The sequence below is a fragment of the Trichoplusia ni genome, chromosome 6 (assembly GCF_003590095.1).
Source record: "Trichoplusia ni isolate ovarian cell line Hi5 chromosome 6, tn1, whole genome shotgun sequence".
NCBI lineage: Eukaryota > Metazoa > Arthropoda > Insecta > Lepidoptera > Noctuidae > Trichoplusia > Trichoplusia ni.
In genome coordinates, this window is record NC_039483.1 from 9,847,976 (window position 1) to 9,862,446 (window position 14,471).

The following is a 14,471-nucleotide window of genomic DNA, read 5'->3' on the forward strand; positions in this document are numbered from 1 at the left end:
GAAGAATGAAGATTGTATTTTACCCCAGAAATAAATCTAGCTTGTAAGGCAAAATGTATTTTACGCTCTACATGATATTTTCACAAAATAAAGATTTTGAATTCCCTTTTTCTTGAAACTTTTGCAGGAATTAAACTGTAACAAAACGTTAAGTACTATTATTTAACGTTTTGTTAAAGTTAAATAATCAGAACATCGAATGATTATTATTGTCTCTTAGCAAATTGATTGGTATTCCGCGCGATGTTTCCTGAATGATGGCGTCCATCCCACAATCATAATAATATACGTGGTTATTGTCCAAATCAAGGGTTAGTAATGTGTTTACTCAATACACCTCATTAACAGAACATCAAGGGAGAGCTTGGAATTACGTAATCCCCGAGGGAGTTAGAGAACCTTTCTAACGTTCTTTATTACATGTGTTTTTGTTACAACAATATTGAATGTTCTAAAATATTAGAACATTGTGAAGATTGCCTCAGGTTATAAGCCTGCCTTTGAAAATTTTACATGTATAAGAGATAAAAATAAATAAAATGTGAACAAGTGTGTAGTAACAAAAAATATCGATCGGTCTACCGTCGGCAGCAAAGCTTCTACATTGAGATAAATGTTGATGGCACAAATTGACGCGAGACCACCTTCACTTAAAGTACTAAGTTTAAAACTACAGCGTCCAATTGGTCTACTTTTTATCTTTATTGAGAGTAGGTACAATTTGTCATGATAAATTCCAGGCAATAAATAAAACCGTACTGTTTTGGCGTTTCGTTGAAGACTTGCAAACCGCCTGCGCGTTCGTGACGAGTCGTCAGCCACACGCCGGGTGAAATACACCAGTCACTCTCCGAGCGTGAGCGATGCCAGCCAGCAGACGTTAAGTCACGGAGCCGGAGTGACAAGCACGAGCGTTCTGCTCTGCTGTCATTCAATGTATTGCCTCCTATAAATATTTTAGTGCGGAAGCTCCAATACTGTCCATTGAATTTGCAAGCCGCAGGGTGATCTATGATTATCAGAAAGTCACAAGACCGTGAAGCCGATCCCCGCCTAAGTGATTACACTTCATGAGTTGTGTTTTCTAAAGTCACCGCTCTAAGAAGAAACAAGATCCCACAATGCCTAAAGAAGCATTCAGTCTCTCTGTAAAGTTCAATCCACTGTCAATTTATTTTCATCAGTCTGATGGAAAACTGTACGCTTTTTACTCTAACACACTATCGCAATTGTGCAATAACGTCTAGAACACGAGAATTCTCGTGAAACCAGGAGCAAAAAATGTTTCAAGTGGTCATTCTCCTTTCTAGCAAACTCGCAAAAAACACAAAGCGTAGATAACAAATGGCTACTGTACCGGAACTGAGTCTGAAGCGTGTATCACTAGATAACGCCGTGCCCACCTTATCACCGGGAAAGAACACGTCTGATTAGCGCCACATTAGAAGTGTGCTATATTAATGGAAAATCACAAAAACTTATCGTATTCCAGTTTTTGTTGCGACGGTCACGAATTTGCGATAGCCGGGACTCAAAGCAAACTCCAACAGCATTACTTCGAAGGGGGATTACTTTGTGAAATCTTTGACGTTTGTTACATGTAAGAGTTCTGATGAGGTGTTCGAATACTTTTCGGCGGTAAATGTGACATAAAGTGACTGGATATTGGTGGATTATAAACTTTTATGCGAATAGAATTTATTCGTTTTCTTCGAGCTTTTGAACACTGTATTCTGCAGAAATAACTCTGTAATTCTTCAAAATCGGTGTATTTCCGCTTTGATGGAAAAATCTTCTGATAAATCGTAGACGCTGAGAGTAGATTTATAAATTGAACATGTTATCTTGTTCAGAAGGTCTTTGTCTCTCGTGGAACGTACGTTTTCCGATCCAGTTCAATAGCATTCGCAATCGGGGCGTGCAAGAGGGGAGCACAGGACAAGCCGGGGAGCTGGGGAGCGCACACGGCCCACAGCACCGGCGTGTCTGTGAGCCAGCATTATGTGCACCAAGCATTGAGGTTACTTCACTAAGTACCTATGTCGTGCAAGGGGATCACAACAGTGGCAATGCTACTGTACAAACACTGGCCGTTTCGTTAATCTACATGTAAAGTAGGTAGTCGTTACAAGCTAACAAGAAATTGTCACGAAAGAGTTTATCAAAGAATTAAAGCGAACCAGTAATATAAACGGTCGATCAAAATTCAAAAGCAGCTTTTTATGGTTTTTATTAGGCACCAAGGATAATTATTAACAGCCGGTGTTCTGATAAGCACATGCAACAATGTGCATCGTATGAGACCTTAATACTGAAATAAAATTAAACCGTCCGCGGTGGGAAACAGTTTTTTGTTTTTTAACTATCTGCCTGCGGCAACACTCGAGTCTGGAGGTTAAGGCTTTTTTCCTCTATTTCTCAACTTCCTGTCGCAGTATTAAGAAAAGTCGTTCCGAAGTTAAGCCTGCAGTCGCAGTGGAGGAAATTAAGAAGTATCGATTTAAGTGAAGTACTTAGTCACCACGATGTGCTTTTTTGTACCAAGCAGTAAGAATTATAATAATTGAAACGGCTTAATGCTGGGTTTAGTAAAAACGTTACATATATCTTACGTTTCTTTGTTTAGTGCACTTTAATTAGATAGATATGAACTTTATAGCTGAGGTAACTACATAATAAAGAAAACTTGATAAGTACCTACATACCGTACGGAAAGAGAATTTGGAAACTATAGATTTTTTTGAAAACACATTTACCAAATAACTACGTACTGATTTCTTTTTCTTTGAATTATGTGCCTTTCTAATTTTTAACCCTGATTTTTTTGAGCTTTTGAGATTTTTGATTAAAAAAAAACGAGCACCTACTTGAAGTGATTACCTTAACCACATTTGTGAAGAATTTTGAAAATACCGTCTTTCAAGTAGGTGCTTGAAATTCTTACTTAGTACTTCGAAACATATGTCTTTTCTTAAAAAACCTATTTGGTCCTGTCCTTCTTGTTTTGAGGCGCCTAGACATCATGAACTACATAAGTAAGCAGAAGTTTTAAAGCGAAGATAGAGGTAGAAACGGAAGCATAAAGCGCAAGGACAACCGTAATTACACACCACACAACTTTTCACAACACAGATTACCGGTTTCACTATCCTTTAATGCATGCTTTTACTGTAACAGTTAAGTAAAAATAGGAAAATGATATTATTTTATTGTAATACGATTCGTTAAAACGAAATTTATCGTAAAACAAATCATATTTTATGTGAGCGATTGTTTTGTTCGTGAAAAACCTCAATTTTTGTTTTGTTTATGATAGTGATTGTTTAGTGAGCACATTTTAGTATTGGAGCCGCACAACGCACGCGGTCGCGCTCGGTCGCGGACTGGCGGCTCGGGCGCGGGGCGCGCGGGCAGGGCGGGGGGCGGGGCGCGGGCGGGCCCGAGCCAGCGCGGAATGCTATTGTAGGCGAACTTGCCCGCCACTTTTTTTCTCAATTCTGGTCAAACAAGTTTTGTATACAACCTGCATTGTAAGGATTCCGCCATTCTTCGTACGAGGCAACGGTCTTTCTAAACTTTGTGAAGTGTAAGGTTTCGCTAAAATTTCAAAACTGTAGGATCAGGATTTCAGGGACCTATCACTGTGTTCATAAATTTAATAAAAGCTGATAATTCCGAAAGCTGATAACACCAATGCAAACTAAATCAAAAAGGCAGTTTTCGCAAACCAACTTTTTATTAAGCTTTTCTATGATAGACCGACATTTAAAAATCAGCTTCAGTTTGCAAATTCTACGGAGAAAGAAAATAAACGCTGCGCCAGATAAAAAAAATAATGATATCAAATTTCTTTTTTATAGTCAACAACTTTGCGAGTTAATGTCCTCATGTATGAAATGACGTGTATGCTAATATCGAAACCACAAGTCGACCACATAACGAAAAGAGGCAACATATCTCGCATTCATTATGCCCCCTAGTCAGGGCCAAACTGGATTAAATACGCTTCACTGTGTATCTATTCAAACAAGGAAATGAGACAACCTGTGGAGACGATACACAAATAAGAATCTCATATCTCATACAATACTTCTAATGGCTTTTGAGGGGAACTTTAGCTGTTACTTGAAGCCAACGCGCAAGTAGGTAGCATCGATGACATCAGACGCCTGTGCTAATCAAACCATAATCGAGTTAGGTGTAGAGTTCCTAATTAATTTGTTGAAACATGATCACACCTTGCAGCAAGCGGGTTTGAAATATGCCTATATCGAAACTTTTGTTTATACAACATAAATCTGGGAAACTTACAACATTGAGCCCTTCAACAGACTCGGGCAGGTATTATTCACCACGACCTGTAGAATTCCGACATTCAAGGTTAGAAGGGAACTTCTAACTAAGTATTTGAAGAGCGATAAACGAACTTCCACGAGGTCGGATAGACCCGACAACGAAAGGGACGGCCCAATTGTACGCTCCCCATGATAAAAAGAGACAGTGCGACTTATTTTATTTATTGCCATATCAAGTTACGTCGCGGGTTCTGTATCACGGTTGTGTGAGAGAGACGTATATACACATATTGTTCCCCTTGACCTCGTCAGCGGGAGATGCTGTTGATCAGATTTTTTTTGAAAATTAAACTTTTTTAATTAGTTAACCAGAAACAGGTTTGTTGTGCTGGAATCTATTAATGAAGTGGTGATTATAACAGTGAAATGTTTAAGGTTGATCGGAATCTTTTCATGTGTTTGCAGACGAAGCTAATGATGATGTCAATGTTATGGATGGTCTACGCGAATGATGAGATCAGGTAACTGCATCAGCCGCATAATAAATAAGTCATAGTGGTGTGGGAGGTCAGTAAGTATGAAGTAAGATGTACTTAAAGGAAGCCTTATAGTGGAAACCTGCAAAAGTCACATGCAACGTTAGAAGCGAGCCAAACTCCATTTGCCAGTGATTTGCGGTCCGCAAGTTAATAAAGATTCTAGAGATGTAACCAGACTTGGGAGGAGATTGGATTTTTCCACAAATTGAACGAATGTTATGATTACTCTACTATCTTGTATTTCTATAAATAACTTGTAAATTGTCCAATATATTAGATTCTTACAGTATTTTTGCTGTCTCGGCAATGTTATGATAAACACAGCTATTCGGAGTGGCACAAAACTTTTTATAAATAAATTTATTTATAGCTCCATCATTCTAAAATTTTTAATCAAACAAATAGGCACCCGAATACGGAATCAATCAAATTATTCTTAGATCTATAACATTTTTCTCTCGGTATCCACACTGTTTATATCTTGCATAGCAATAAGTTCTATTTTTACATCTTGATTCTATGTGAATTTCAAATTCGCATATTTTGATTCTTTCAGTTAAAGAAATAACCTGCAACGGCTGCAAACACATGTCATGTTACATTTAAAAACTTTAATTTTGAAAACTTTTTACACACTAGAAGTATTCATATAAATAGGATAATTAGAACACGTTTTTACCCATAACAAATAAACGGTCTAAAAAAATTCTCACAATGTCTACTATAGACACCGAATCATCCTTAGCCTCAACCAAAACTCTAATTAAATTAATATTTCGAGAATTCCTCCACCTAATATCAAACACCAACTCAAGGTACACAGTACTTTCATAAAAGTAATATTCGTGAAGGTAAAAACCAAACAGTGGGAACCACCGGGAGTGTTTTCCAATTATAGCTCTATAAAAGTTTTATTTATGAGCGAGTTCAAATACAGTTTCCAGTAGCTGTAATAGCATTCCCATTTCTATAGTCACAATGCTTAAACCCGACTTTTTCCCACAATATCAATCTATCTCAATGGTCTGGTAGAAGATTAAAAAGACCACATTTTCCATTGTTTTTGTTTTGTGTATAGGTATGCATCAGGAGCGCAATTAAGGCCGTTTGTGCCTTGAATTCTAACAGTCTCTAATAGCAACAAGTTATTTGAAAAGTTTTCGTTGAAAAACTCGTTTAAATTAATGGCTTCGTTGATGAAACAAGCACATTCATCGACACACGTTTATTTAGACCGAAAGCCGACATCATTATAGGTGCTTAGAAGAAATGCTCGCACCGTAATGGAGTTTTGGGCAAGGAAGGTCGCTAAAGATTTATCTAATCGAGCTTGCTAAAGAAGCAATGTTACGTTTTCGGCTTTAATAATTTATTTGCCATCATCAAAATATAGAAATTGTGGGACTTCTGGATACCTCACAAGCACCATTTGAGTCTAACATCTTCGTTTTATTAAAACTGTACTAGCTACATGCAATAAGGTGAATTACTATAAAAGTTTTTATTCGCTAAAATAAATTTACGCCCTATGACAAATCCAATACCTCTGTACTACTAGACTGCACACAGTATTATTTTGTTCACCTTTTAAAATAAAAGTAGCGAAGCTTTGAAAATTTTGGAAGCACTCACAAACATAAAGATATTAGTTAATAGTACAATTTACAGAAACAAACAAACAGATGCGGCAAAAAGAGGACATCATTCTCACAATTCTCACGCAGGTCATGGTTTAGAACGTCGCAATACCCGAGCTTTAATATCAAGGCGACTTCAGCATTGACATTTCATAAACAATAATGAACACTCTAACATCAAACGCAATCAAAGTGAAATGAATCACAGATATAAAGGGTCGTTCCATTCAATAAAAATCAAATTGTCACCACCGACGAGTCGTAACTGACACGTAATTCTACAGTTTAACGTCAATTCCAGTTCAAACAACCGGTTATTTAGTTCCAAAGAATAGAATGTCAACAGGTTGTACCGAGAATTCTTACAAAGCGGATGAAAGCTAGACATTACGAGGTACGATTGTACAAATATAAATGATACCTTTTGTTTTGTGAAATAAACACGTGACGGTAAACTTTGGTGTTGTGTTTAGTGTTAGTTGTGGAGTTTGTGGTTTTGGAAACGTGATATTTGTAGGGTTCTTGTATTCTGGAACTTTGAGATGTTTTGTGACCAAAGCTCTTATCAATACTTAGTCGTCCGACTGAACCAAGATAATACTGTTTTCTTCTACTCGAAAATGAGAGCCGATGGGATGTGCATGTGGTTGATAGTAACCGGCCGCACTAGCTCATCTTCGGAGGACAGGCTAATACAGAGAACAACAAATTAGGGCAAGTCACATCAAAATTTTTTGGGAACAAAAAAAAAAGGGGAGCAGTTCTAAAATTTATACGTAAAGTAAACAAGCGCCGAGGGTTTCCCTAAACACGGTAATTTCTAACAAAAAACCGATAAGTTTGCTTTTAAGTGACGGGACACAGAAATTCTCAGAAAAGTTTTTGTTTAGCGTTTCGTATTTCAAATAACTGACCAACAACAAGGAGATAACACCGACAAAAACCACAATAGATGAATCAGCTTCTCGTAAATACACAAGTACCGAGTGACAATCGTGGAAAGCTCGGAAGCGGGCGACGCGGCCGAGGCGGCCCGGGGGTAACGCACAATGACTGACGGATTGACGAGCATTGTACGCGACAAAGACGAGACAAATCAAAGAATAGCCCCTCCGTGGATCCCCCGGATACAACGTCACGGGATGGGAATCACCCCGGTGTAATCTCGTTATAGTTATTTAATTAAGTGCACCGTTAGAAGCTTTCGGTCTTTAGCAAAAACTTTTATTACTTATTTGTTTGAGTATTTATAACATTTTCGGGTGTTATTATTTGAATATAAGATCATAATATTGATGGATTTAGCTACTCTTACTCAAATGGACTTCGCAAAAACAGTTTTGTCCGATGTTAGTTAAAAAGGAAAAAGTTGAGCATAGGAAACTTGTGCTTATGAATATTTACAGCGCTGCAGCGTATGGATTTGTCACAGAGTTGCAATGTGTAGGCGCGGAGTAACATTTCACCCGTCGGGGGCTGGCTGGCAGTTACATCACATGTGACTGTAACTATACAGTGCCTGCAGAAAGCTTTTCCATTTAAGTTTTATGTTACCAATATCATTTAATGCTCACCTATAAATAAATACTACTAAAACATCGGGCCGAGCAAATTACCAGCAAAACTGAAAGAGACCACGGTAAGCGTTTTATGGTTTTTAATGTAAACCAATATGCAATATAATGTAATATTCTTATACTTATTTGTTGCTTTGCCAGGAACAATGGGTGTTTATAATTCTATTAACAATAAACTGTTGAATAGATTTTAACTTACCATTTTTAAATACCTTCCGCATGTGGCGAATGGTTATTGTTAAAATACAAAAGAATTGAAAAATGAAATTGGAAAAGTTTATTTATAAAAAAAAAACTTTAAGGAACTGTTCCTACAAATTATATGCCTAAGGGAAAAGGAGTCAGCGTAAAATTAAATGCTTGATGAAGATCGTCAAATTTTGTACATGATTGCAACTAGATGGTCTAGCTAAATAGCTTAAAAAGCACTAGTACCAAAAGAAAACAAAATAATATTACTTCATAAATATTACCTTGTTATCCTAGTATTGAAGAATCGAAGACAAAATCTACCCACTCGATAGTCACAGTATAGTAGATTCGTAGACCTAATATTTTTTTGGTATTTCGAAATAAGTCATTTATGCTAAGCTCAAAGCTCCAAAACTTTTTAAATTAGCCTGTTGTAAAAAGGTCCAAAAACCGGCAGTGACGAATGTAAAGTTAATCTGAGTGTAGAAATTTGACGGAAAGAAATTTAACCGCGATAATAGTTAAAACAAAGAAACGCGGCGTGGAGTAATATAAACAATAATATGGTATAATCTATATTTACGTCATATTCCCCCATAATTTGTTTGCCCGAGGGGAGTGTTTCCATCAAAGTTTACAAATTGGTGCGTCGACAGTTCTCATATCTAATCATGGCTGATCATAACCTAGGCTAACTAGTACTCTAGTGGGTGTTTTTTTTTATAAGTAGATATTATTATTGTTTTTCTTTTAATATTCAAAATAGAGTTCAAATTCGTGGATGAATGGAACGAAGAACCTTTCGTCAGAATTTAATGCTGCTCAAATTAGATTGTTCAATTTTTTAATTCGTGAATGTTTAAATAATATCTAGGTACATTGTTTTAAGATAGTTACACACATATTGAGTTAAATTACTCATTACGAAAAACTATTATAACACAAAGGCATTCCTCTAACTTAACTTCACTTTAGCGTAAACAATATTAAACCTAAATCATAAAAGTGTCAATACAAATGAAAAATCGGTAATTTACGGTAATTAAGCTTTTAGTGCTTCACTATTGCAAGTAAAACCTGTCGGTGGTGCGCGGCGGGAGAGGAATCGATTCTCGTTGCGGCGCGGCGGCGCGACGTTGCCGTTCTGCCGCGCGTGTTTTGTTTGGGTTGTATGCAGCGGCAACAGGCCGCGAGCGCGCGCCGCGAGCCGCGCGCCCCGCCGCCGCCCGCCAAACGTCATCCTTATAAAAACTTTCAAACCTAACTTACTGCAGGCAACCGCAACTATTGCTAGTTTTTTTGTTCATTTTGCTAAACAAAAACAATTCAGACAGCAATACAGTTTCAGTCGACTTTAACCCTAAGTTTTTAGCCTACCGCGTTGTATCGTGACTTTCTGTATTTGGTGATTCGCTTCTAGACAGTTATCTATTCGACAAACTTCTATTATGCGCCGTTACATGGCCATGACCCATTTATCCTGAGCCCTTTCTAAAGGAGCTAGGAAACTGGTTAGGTACATTAACTTCCGATAAAATGTATTTATTTATGTAGTTGTGAAATTGAAGAAAAATATTCGATTCCCAATTTCCCATGATTAACTAGCCTGTAGGTTGGAGTATCATCCTAGGCAGTTGGGAACTAATACCTGCATAGCTCTTGATTAGAGGAGCAAAATTGTCTGTTGACTTGTCCACTTACCCAGTCGGGGTTCTACTGACAGTAGCGCTGCTGATCCAGATACGACGTTCAAATTCGTTCCTTGGTAGCTTCAGCTTATTTTTTTTTCAAATTGTCATTAATTATTCTGATATATTAGATAGCTCATACTCAAAGATCGTTAAGTTCTGTCACAATAATTTGACGGAAATGTGATGACGCGTCTCGATATCTTATCACTAATATTAGACCTATCTTGGGAATTGAGTAATAAGGTTTGTAAAACAACCTTTTTAAAAAAATCAATGAATTTATCACTACCACTACATTAGACACTGTTTCATATCTGTGTATTGCAAACACGAGTATGTATGTACGTGAGTCCTCATGTTTGTTACGTTTTGACATATACATAAACACATTACTCTACTTTCATCCAAACTTTCAATTGGGTTAATTAATTAATTATTTTGTTGCTATAACTGACATCCAGGCGGGCTAAGCTGCAAGCAAGTCCCTAATACAGAAAACTGATTTGTTGTCTCCAATATTCTTTTAAATCGCCTGACAATGATTAAGATACATGTGTTCAAAGCTAGGCTAGGTAGATACCACTCCTAAGATTATTGCAAAGTGATTGCTTACAAATAAATAACTAATATTACCAGTGACAGCCACTAAAATAAATAAAATTAACTACTTTGTATATTTATTGATAAGTAGAACTGGTTAGACAGACATAATCTCTTTTATTGTCCATTTAAGGATAACTCCAATGAGATTAGTTTTCAAGGAAGGAGCCACTTTCAGAACTAGGCTTCCTAAGAAAGCTTGCCCAGGAATTGTTACGTATTTTAATAAACATTTTCAAAAGAAAAAGTGGTTTTACAGAAACGGACCCCTGAGTATTTGCAACGTTTCTTCTCATGATAGTCATACACTAAATGGCGTTTAAACCAAACTTAAAAGAGGAAGCAAGTAAAAGTAAGAGGTAAAGTTGCAAGTAAAAAAGAAGATACTTCTAATAGGTGACTATAACTTAGTTGAGAAATAAAAAGACAATTAATAACAACATCAGAATTTAATAATAACATAAGTAAGTTTTTAAGTTCAGTTACAAATATAAATTATCCTTAACTAAAATTAACATTCTTTAGTTTTCATAATCTTTTACTAACATATCAAACTTACATGGAATTCAACTATAAGATCCCTTCACACTTTTGTACAGCGTCGGTTTTCGATGACCGTACACCTACATAACATTAACAGCATGGACGGCGCAATGTGAAGGGTCTCTAAATGACAACTGCTATAAACGTTCTCTTAATTGCCAGGATAAAAAAAAACGTCTTATATAAACAGGGGTAGATACTGAAGTAACCGCATCCTAACGTAACATTACTTACGGTTACTAACGTTACATTACGGTACTGCAGTTGTAAGAAGGAGTAATAGTATTTTATATGCGGTCACGATTTTAATCTTCGATAATACTACTTGAAAAATGGTAGACCTTCGGTTGTCGGCTCGTAACTTCGCCGAAGTCAACGGAAGAAAGAGAAGCAGACTGAACAACCGTACTGATATATATGTGATCCAGCTTTGAAAGAGGAAAGCCTACATGGCCATAAGTGGAAGAGCCCCTAACAACGAGCTTTCACAGTCCCTTGTCATATTAAATCCTCTGTACATATTAAAGATCTTCCACCAAGAGAACACATGAATATAGGTTTTGATTACCAGATGATATTATAGGATACTTTGTTTCTTGATAAAAGTTGTTTATTCAAAGCACGGATGCGGCTGACATTATGAGGAATGTCTGTTCAAACCAAGTGTTTAAGCTCGTTATATTAGCGTTGATGTAGCTTGGAAGGAGCATCAGTGGTTCAGTCAACGCTCAATCAGCTCTTCTAAAGAAATATGTGGAAAAACGAGGACTGTGGGGAACAATTATGACTTATTTTATTCAAGTATATCAACGGGGACGGCAAGTTACTTGCTGGCTATTGGACCCACTTATGATAACATCGTAATAATGGAATTACCAAAAGTGTTTGTACTTTTGGTCGTACGTAACAAGTTAGAATTAATAACAAATCAACTTTTACTATATAGTCCGAGTTTTCATTATCATATTATTATTCTGGTATAGACATAAATAATTGGCTTTAATTGTAATTAGTTAGATTCACAATATCAGCTTAAATAGATATAAAAATAATAATAAACACATCTGGCTATTTTGGTGTCAATGTTACTCAAAAGCGTTAATAATAGGTATAATGACAGGCAGTGCTTTAGATTTACTTAAATCTTTTTTACAATATCAATAAAGGCACCCTTTGGAGGTAATATCGAGAAACTACGCATCTAAGTTCAACATTCTAATCCATTGCAATCTAAGGCATCCAATTGTATTACATACAAACTATTCAAACATCTTCAATTCAACAGTTCCATTTAAAACAGCACCATTTACGTATTTAAGACGCAATCAACATATATTTACACGTAATCAGTCTTCATTGCTATCCCAATTAAAATGCTAAAGCATTCACTTATTGTCTATAGTTCTAACATTACCATCAACCTAAGTTCTTGACGTGAAGGAATATCAAGTGTCTTTTATTTCTGTCACTTTATCCTTCACGGGTTTTGACTGCTAGCTGTTCTTTAACTGGCAGTGGCTGGCGGACGTTTGTGCTGCTATCTCGTTCAGCAGCATGTCTTGCATCCTGCTCCTCACCACCAGCTTCCGTATCGGGTCGAGTTGCCTGAAGTATGGCGCGAGGGACTTCAGAAACATCACATCGTAGTCCTCGTCTGTCGTTATCTTCGCTCTCTTGTCGGGAATGGGATCCTCCTCGTAAGCTTCATCGAGATACACTTCCACCTCATTGTTCCTCTCTGGTTCCTGCTCGTCTTCCACTTCGAATTCGTATTCTTCTTCGTCTGTGTTTAATTCCGCTTTAGTTTCTACGTCGCTGCCTTCGTTTGTCTTGGACACGTTGCCTGATGACCGACTGATGAACTTCATCATGTCGAAGTGCCTCCACCTGCCGGTATAGGCATCGACGGGGCCGAACTTCTTGATTTCCTTCTTGAATAAGTCTCTTAGATTCTTCCATTTCACTCGTAGACGCTCTTCTGTGAATAATGAATAAGATTTGTTACAGTACTGAAATTAACTAGAACGTAAGCAGAGAGATTTGGATACTTAAATGTTGGAAAATATTAAATTTAATAAAAATTATAAATGTTACTTCAAAGGAGTGTTAGCTTTATTTTCTTCGTTACATTTTTTTAGTTCCAGTAATTAATTAATAAAAACTCTAGAGTCGACTTTAAAGCCGAATGTAATATGAAAGAGCTTCGAATCGAGACCTTGTGAATTAATTTGCAAAAAAAAAACTGTAATAACTTTATGGTGTCATCATCGGGGATTATTATTACAAAACATTACATAATAATAACATTATTAATCTGTTATGCGGGATACTTGTGCGGGTCCCGGGATTGTGTCATCTGTGAGTGGCACTCACACAATATATTTTATCTGATATTAGCTATAGGGGTATCTCGTCAATACAATAAAACTTTTATTTAACTCTGATAAAACATTCCGTAAAAATACTATACATGAATATTTTAAGTGTAAGAAGGTACTAATTTATGAAACTTATCCGAAATCAGAAATGACGTATGTGAGGTAAGTTTCATCATTAAACTTATAAAATGCTATCGTCGATAACATTGATAAGATAAAATCGATAATTTTGTATTTATGAGACCCATTAAATCAACAAAAACAAAGTTTCGCAGCTCTAACGTTCTCATACAATTGCAATACAATATCTATGTTATGGAACAACCACTAGTGGTCATTTAGTAATATGGAAACTTATTTTGATACTTGTGCTGCCATCTATGAGCACATAAGGGTACCGTCACACGGAGCGCGGTCCACGTGATACATAACGCACTAACCTGGCTGTTGCAAGTGTTCCGCTATCTCCATCCAATTCTTAGCCATTTGATATCTGTCGTTGTAACGGTCGTGGTCAGGATTCCACAGGCATTCTCGTTTCCTCACTTCCTTTATAAGTCTCTTTGTAATTTGATCAGAAAATATAATTCTTCTAGGCATGTTTCTGCTGACAACGAAAAAAAATTTGAAATGAAATCGCGTCGCGTCAAAACGGTCCGCGCGGCAAGGGTACGCCGCGGCAACTGGCGACCGGCGATCAGGCGAGCGTTACGGACGATCAATGTAACGTAAAGTTGGAAACAGACGCGGCGATTCAGAGGTTTTGGAAAAAATACACTATTGCACCTTATAAAGTACAGATAATTTATTCATTATCATCTTAGACAAAATTAGATAACAAATTGATAGCTACATATTCAGGTCGCCTAGAAATAGATTTATTTATTTGATTTAAGTACCCAACATATTTATTACTTTACTGAAGGGTGATTAGCACACTTTAATTAGATTATATTGCACTACTGTTATCAAATCAATATAACAAGCTTACATAAGTTCTTCAGGAGAAAACATTATAT

General features: G+C 36.7%; 1 protein-coding gene across 1 annotated transcript; it reads right to left on the reverse strand.

The window, feature by feature from the left end:
* Nucleotides 1-11,067: 11,067 nt before the first annotated feature.
* LOC113495162 (transcription factor Adf-1-like) lies at nucleotides 11,068-14,229 on the reverse strand. The gene is made up of 2 exons (XM_026873771.1): nucleotides 13,893-14,229; nucleotides 11,068-13,052 (listed from the first exon to the last, which is right to left on the reverse strand). Exons 1-2 carry the CDS (start codon nucleotides 14,050-14,052, stop codon nucleotides 12,568-12,570), a joined length of 645 nt encoding a protein of 214 aa, XP_026729572.1. The 5' UTR covers nucleotides 14,053-14,229; the 3' UTR covers nucleotides 11,068-12,567.
* Nucleotides 14,230-14,471: the final 242 nt, after the last annotated feature.

Coding starts and splice junctions, on each gene's coding strand:
- LOC113495162 (XM_026873771.1), bottom strand. CDS start 14,052: ATGCCTAGAAGAATTATATTTTCTGATCAAATTACAAAGAGACTTATA. Junction 13,053..13,892: donor GGAACACTTGCAACAGCCAG/GTTAGTGCGTTA, acceptor CATTATTCACAG/AAGAGCGTCTACGAGTGAAA.